This window comes from Colobus angolensis, unplaced genomic scaffold, assembly GCF_000951035.1.
Source record: "Colobus angolensis palliatus isolate OR3802 unplaced genomic scaffold, Cang.pa_1.0 Scaffold50, whole genome shotgun sequence".
In the NCBI taxonomy this organism is placed as follows: Eukaryota; Metazoa; Chordata; class Mammalia; order Primates; family Cercopithecidae; genus Colobus; species Colobus angolensis.
In genome coordinates this window covers 3,324,589-3,331,614 of record NW_012118488.1, presented here as the reverse complement: position 1 = coordinate 3,331,614, position 7,026 = coordinate 3,324,589, and the positions used below count along the sequence as shown (strand labels likewise).

General features: G+C 42.8%; 1 protein-coding gene across 1 annotated transcript in view; it reads left to right on the top strand.

Annotated features, from left to right (window-relative positions):
* The window catches only part of ZNF652 (zinc finger protein 652), a 26,572-nt gene extending 19,809 nt beyond the window's left edge, over positions 1-6,763 (top strand). Inside the window, exon 6 of the mRNA XM_011959911.1 lies at positions 3,837-6,763. Within this exon, the coding sequence (XP_011815301.1) occupies positions 3,837-4,348 (512 nt within the window). The 3' untranslated portion in view covers positions 4,349-6,763. The remainder of the gene's footprint in view (positions 1-3,836) is intronic.
* The last annotated feature ends 263 nt before the right edge of the window (positions 6,764-7,026 follow it).

Here is a 7,026-nt window from a genome sequence, read left to right as displayed (position 1 = left end):
TCCCAGCTACTCGGGAGGCTGAGGCAGGAGAATGGCATGAACCCAGGAGGCACAGCTTGCAGTAAGCCAAGATCGCGCCACTGCACTCCAGCCTGGGCGACAGAGTGAGTCTCCACCTCAAAAAAAAAAAAAAAAAAAAGGAAAAAAGAAATACATTTCTGTACTTTATAACGTTGTTGTTCTAAGATAGCATCTCTCTGTGGCTCAGGCTTGAGTGCAGTGGTGCAATCTCAGCTTACTGCAACCTCTGCCTCCCAGGCTCAAGTCATTCTCCCACCTCAGCCTCTTCAGTAGCTGAGACTACAGGTGCACACCACCACACTTGGCTAATTGTATGTTTTTGTAAAAACAGAGTCTTACCATGTTGAGGCTGGTCTCGAACTCCTGGGTTGAAGCAATCCTCCTGCTTCAGCCTCCCAAAGTGCTGGGATTCCAGGTGTGAGCCACTTTACCTAGCCTGTAACATTGTTTTCAATGGTATTTTCCATCAAACAAATATACTATAATTCATTTGCTTAATTCCATTTAACACAGAAGTAGAAGGGCTTTTGTTTGTTTTTTAATATATAGACAGGGTGTCACTGTGTTGCCCAGGCTGGTCTCTAACTCCTAGCCTCAAGTGATCCTCCTGCCTTGGCCTCCCAAAGTGCTGGGATTACAGGCTTGAGACACCACACCCTGCCAGAAGTTGAAGTTTTTTAGACGGTTGGAGGAAATCGATTAAAAAGAAGGAAAACAAACTGGGCTCAGAATTCATCCAGAAAGGTGAATATGAGTCACAGTAAGGAGCCTAGCTGTGGCAGTGATTGAAGAATGAAAAGTGTAAAGAGGGCCAGGCGTGGTGGCTCACACCTATAATCCTAGCACTTTGGGAGGCTGAGGTGGGCAGATCACCTGAAGTCAGGAGTTTGAGACCAGCGTGGCCAATATGGTGAAACCTCATCTCTACTAAAAAATACAAAAATTAGCTGGGTGTGATGGCACGTGCCTGTAATCCCAGCTACTCCGGGTGCTGAGGCAGGAGAATCACTTGAGCCCAGGAGACAGAGGCTGCAGTGAGCTGAGATCGTGCCACTCACTACACTTCAGCCTGGGCAACAGAGCAGGACTCCATCTCAAAAAAAAAAGCGTAAAAACAAGAGAAATATGATAGGTTTCAAATAATACTGATAGTTATGGAGAAAATTGACTCTTCAGTCTCTCAGGAAAGTGAGGAAAATTCTGGCTTCCATGGAAGAAGCCATAGAGGATGTCAGTTTTCTATTACAATGAAAAGTTGGAGACAAGAAATTTGTACTATGAGTAAAGAGGTGTTTTCTCCTAGTAATATAAGAAGGGGCCCGGGGAGGGGTGGGAAAAAAAGGAGTCCCAAAATAGATGAGAAAGGAAGAAAATACATCCGTTCATGTGTGCAGAAATGCAAATTGAGTGGTTTGTGAATACTGTGGTTTATATGTCAAAAACATAAACTCTGGAACCAGGCTGCAGATTTTAAATCCTAACTCTCCATTAGCATATAAACTTGAGCAAGTTTATTAATTCCCTTATTAGTGAAATAAGGGGTAATAGTGTACCTGCCTCATACAGTCACTGTGAGTATCACCAAGGTTAATAGATGTAAAGCAGTTAGCAGTGCCTGGTATACAGTAAGACCCAATACACATGAGTAGAATAAACACACCTGTTGGGAGAAGAGGGAGCAGCAATGGAAGTGACAGCAACACTCTTATAGGAGTTAATGTAAAGAGACGAGCTATAGATATGGAGGACTGATGCAGGAATTGATCAATACAAGCGTATGGTTCACCGAAGTGCATGTACATAAGTACTCCCCACCTCACCTCAGCATCCCATATAAAATGACTGATGGACATACAGAATCAAAAAGCATTTTATTTTCTACAGCCTGGGTAGAGAAGCAGGCAGACACAGAATGGAACTAAGCAGTAAGTTCAAAAGCAAGTTAGAGAAGCTTAAAAATTAAGCCCTCAGAACCCAAACCTAATTTCCTTTCTAAACGCCCTAAGAACTATGGGATTCTGTCTCCTTTTTTGACTCATTGGCCCAGTGGTCCTCAACTAGGAGCAATAACCCCCAACACCCTCCCTACACCCACAGACATTTGGAAATGGCGTAGGGGCATTTTTTTTTTGTTGAAATCTCATGTGTGTATTCAGTAGGCTGGCATCAGGAATGCTGAATGCCAGACAGTCCCACATAATGAGGAATTGTCTGCAGAAATGCCGGTAGCACTCTCATTGAGAAACACTATGGTGTGAAATTCATATTGTAGGTTTGTCAAGCCAGTATTTTCTAAGTTCAGTGCCAAAAAGCAAGCTGTATGCTAAGGATTCTGTAAGAATAGACAGGAAGAGACTTCTTTGTCCCACAGGACATTTTCAGAAAATTCTTACTTTTGTTTCGAATATCAGAAATTGCTTACAGGACAGGGCCTTAGCTCATGCCTGTAATCTCAGCACTTTGGGAGTCTGAGGCGGGAGAATCACTTGAGCCCATGGGTTCGAGACCAGCCTGGGCAAAATTTGGAGACCCTGCCTCTACAGAAAAAAAAAGAGAGCCAGATGTGGTAGCTGGCACCTGTAGAAGGCCCAGTTACTTGGGAGGCTGAGCTGGGAGGATTGCTTGAGCCCAGGAGGTTGAAACTGCAGTGAGCTATGATCATACCACTGTACCCCAGCCTGGGTGACAGAGCAAGATCCTCTTTAAAAAAGAAATTGCAAGGCCGGGCACAGTGGCTCACGCCTATAATCCCTGCACTTTGGGAGGCCGAGGTGGGCAGATCACGAGGTCAGGAGATCAAAACCATCCTGGCTAACACGGTGAAACCCTGTCTCTACTAAAAATACAAAAAATTAGCCGGGCATGGTGGCGGGTGCCTGTAGTCCCAGCTATTTGGGAGGCTGAGGCAGGAGAATGGCATGAACCCAGGAGGCACAGCTTGCAGTAAGCCAAGATCGCGCCACTGCAATCCAGCGTGGGCAACAGAGCGAGACTCCATCTCAAAAAAAAAAAAAAAGAAAAAGGAAAAAGAAATTGCAGCCAGGCACAGTGGCTCACGCCTGTAATCCCAGCACTTTGAGAGGCCGAGGTGGGTGGATCACCTGAAGTCAGGAATTTGAGACCAGCCTGGCCAAAATGGTGAAACCCCGTTTCTACTAAAAACACAAAAATTAGCCAGCATGGTGGTGCACACCTGTAGTCCCAGCTACTCGGGAGGCTGAGACAAGAGAATCATTTGAACCCAGGAGGTGGAGGTTGCAGTGAGCCGAGATCGCACCATCGCACTATAGCCTGTGTGACAAGAGCAAAACTCTGTCTCAAAAAACCAAAAAATAAATAAATAAATAAATTGCTTACAGATTAACTTGCCTAAATTTAAAGGCAAAGAGTCATCTAGGATGTTTCCTTGAGCACAGAAAGCCATTTGAACTGTTCTTTTTGTAGGATGTAGAGGATCACTAATGTAGATGCCTTCTCCCCCATCTTTATCTTCTTTTAGCTAAGCCCAGGTGGTAGGGTGTATGTAAGTTTTAGTTGTATCTACTCTGATCTGTGAAGTCCAAATTTGAGAGGAGTTTTAAATAACTCTAGAATAGTCTCATAGGCCAGGTGCAGTGGCTCACACCTGTAATCCCAACACTTTAGGAGGCCCAGATAGGAGGATCACTTGAGGCCAGGAGTTTGAGACCAGCCTGATCAATATAGTGAGACCCCATTTCTATTAAAAAAAAAGAAAGAAAGAAAGAAAAGAAATAGCATGAGCACACAATTACCACCTAATATGTTAATCATTTTTATGTCTGTGTTCATCTCAGGAGAGAAACCCTTTATCTGTGAAATCTGTGGCAAAAGCTTCACCAGCCGCCCCAACATGAAGAGACACCGCAGAACTCACACAGGCGAGAAGCCCTATCCGTGTGATGTGTGTGGCCAGCGGTTCCGCTTCTCGAATATGCTTAAGGCCCACAAGGAGAAGTGCTTTCGGGTGACCAGCCCCGTGAATGTGCCACCTGCTGTCCAGATCCCACTTACAACTTCCCCAGCCACCCCAGTTCCTTCTGTGGTGAACACACCCACAACCCCAACCCCTCCAATCAATATGAATCCTGTAAGCACTCTTCCCCCTCGGCCCATCCCCCACCCCTTCTCACACCTGCACATCCACCCACACCCTCACCACCCGCATCACCTTCCCATCCCTCCAGTCCCTCACCTCCCCCCACCTCCAGCTCTCTTTAAGAGTGAGCCTTTAAATCATAGAGGCCAGAGTGATGACAACTTTCTGCGGCACCTGGCAGAGAAGAACAGTTCAGCACAGCATCATTAACATCCGTCTCCTTAGTGTGTTCTCCAGGAGACACGTCCCCATGTGTGAGCGTGCACAGAGGGAGTCAGTGAGCATTTCCTTAGTTCTCAGACTCTCCTCCGCCTCTACCAAGAGCTTCGCCAGTGTCACTGAATCAACAGATCCAAGGGAATGAACAAGAAGACTACCTTGAGCTCACAGAGGGACTGTCATCTAAACCAAGGGAACCACTGAACTAAAGCCCAATTTGCTTGCATTTTCTGATGACTTTTATAAGTTTCAAATACTCAGACTTGTGGAATTTTATAATTTCATATCAGCTGATGAGGTATGCTTGCTTTTATATCCCGGACTTCTCCTCAAAGAGGGGATAGGCCTGGTTTCCTTTGTACTAATCGGGAAGGCTGTGAGATTAATCCAGAGCATTAATTGTATCACTGTGTATGGTAAGGAATTCTTTTCAGCTTTTGGTGCCAGCTACAGAGTTGAGCTGGCCATGATTCACAGTATATCAAGCATTATAGAGAAAGACAAATTTTCTTCGTGTAGCTCTCCTAACGCACTCTTTATTTTACTACAGAAATTATTTTAGAGTTTTTGTATAGACTTCTTTAGTAGTCTGTTTCTAAAATGAAATGTATTTCAATAAGCGGTGTAATTTTTTCAGTGTAGCTGAACCTATGTTGTAAAATAGAAAAAAAATTTTATAATCATCAAAATGTGATTCTTAAAGATGCATATAACTTCTATAATTCAAAGTTATTCTTACATCCGTACAACTCAAAAGGTGCTTCAGAGACTAGATGTATCTGAGAGGGTCTCCATGCCAGGTTACTGCAAAAACGAGGTTTTGCTTTCAGGATTTGGCATAAATACTTGGTAGTTTTGACATCTCTGTGTAACACTCAGAGAGGCTCCCTAATGTGCTCCTGTCCTCCATGTTCTACCTGGCTTCGTTAGTGCATTACATGAAATGATTTGCAGGGGATGGGGCCTTTTCCAGGGAAGTCACCTAAAGCATCCATGTTTTGAACATTTGAATAAGGCTGTTTGCTGACAAGAGGAGGAAGTAGTGGAGATCATTTAATCTCAGTCACGTCTGTTTCTCACTTACCTTAGGAACTGTGTTCATGTTTAGCTTTTATGGGATGACAAGTTGAAATCTCTCATTTTGAGGTTGCTTTATTTTTCTAGAATTGTTATAAGAAGCTAAAATAGTAAACTTAAAATCATAAACATGATGTTGCTGATAGTGGCTGAGAAATTCAGATGAGAAGGCAAATTGGTTATGAATTTTGAAATATCGATTATATGTGAAATATGGATATGTTCACAACCTTGAGCTATTTTAACACAGTAAATAGTAAATAGGAAAACTCCTAAGTTTTACTGCCCTGTCCTCTGCAAATTATGTAATACCAGCATTCTTAGGTGATCAAGAGAGCAGCACCTCTAATACCTTTAGGCAGATTACTTTTTCAAGTTTGGGGAACTTCAAAAGAACATAATCAACCAGGAGCTTATTATAGGAAAGGCTGAATAGAAGGGCTAGTGTATTGATTACACTTAACTGATCAAATTTATCCAGACTCATTATAGCTTAAAATTTTGTATTTCTTTATCTCAGAGAACTGAGTTCCCAGGCTAAATCACTCACCTCCCACCCCCTCTCCAATTTTTTTTTTTTTTTTGTAAGAGAAGGTCTTGCTATGTTGCCCAGGCTAGAGTGCAGTGGCTATTCACAGGTGCAACTATAGCACACTACAGCCTCCAACTCTTGGGCTCAAGCAATCCTGCCTCAGCTAACCAAGTAGCTGGGACTACTGGCACACACTACCATGCCCAGTCCATTTTTGAATCTTGAAATTTCTTCATTTTTCTTTCTTCAGGTTCTTAAAATAATTGCCTGAATCAGAACGCTGGCTTTTTTTTTTTTTTTTTTTTTAATGTTAAATGTGCAGATATGCTTTGAGCACTTTTCTAGCTAATGAGTTCTGTGGTAGGAAAAAATGGAACTCTTTCAACTGAGATCAAGTCCGTATTTTTTAAACATCACACTCTCTAGTAGCTTTTTGGTTTAATGTTTCTAAATTTTCTCCTTCTGATTTTGCCTGTCTTGTATAATGAGCATAGGAAACTTTTGGAATGAGGCAGAAAAATATCTCAAGATATACTTTTCTTCCTGGTTTTCGATGTAAGTTTTAAAAATGGTATTTTTAATATTTGTACACATTCTTTGAGCACCCAGGTATCCAAGCCAATGAGGACAGTTAATTCCTTGCATTTGACGGTTATATCTTTAGTGGTTGTCTCCCCTCCCTCCACAGTCTCCTTGGCATTCCATGACAAGTTTGTCAACCTACACTTTTATATAGACATATCATTATTTCATGGTCAAGCCTGTAGTATTAAAATGATTTTTTTTAAAGATGTAAATTGTGCTTAGTTAATTGGTTATATTTTGTTCTTTTTTTTTTTTTTTTTTTTTGGCAGAGTCTTGCTCTCTTGCCCGGACTGGAGTGGAATGGTGCGATCTTGGCTCACTGCAACCCCCGCCTCCCGGGTTCAAGTGATTCTCCTGCCTCAGCCTCCCGAGTTGCTGGGATTACAGGCACGCGCCACCACGCCCGGCTAAGTTTTGTATTTTAGTAGAGACAGGGTTTCACCATATTGGCCAGGCTGGTCTTGAATGCCTGACC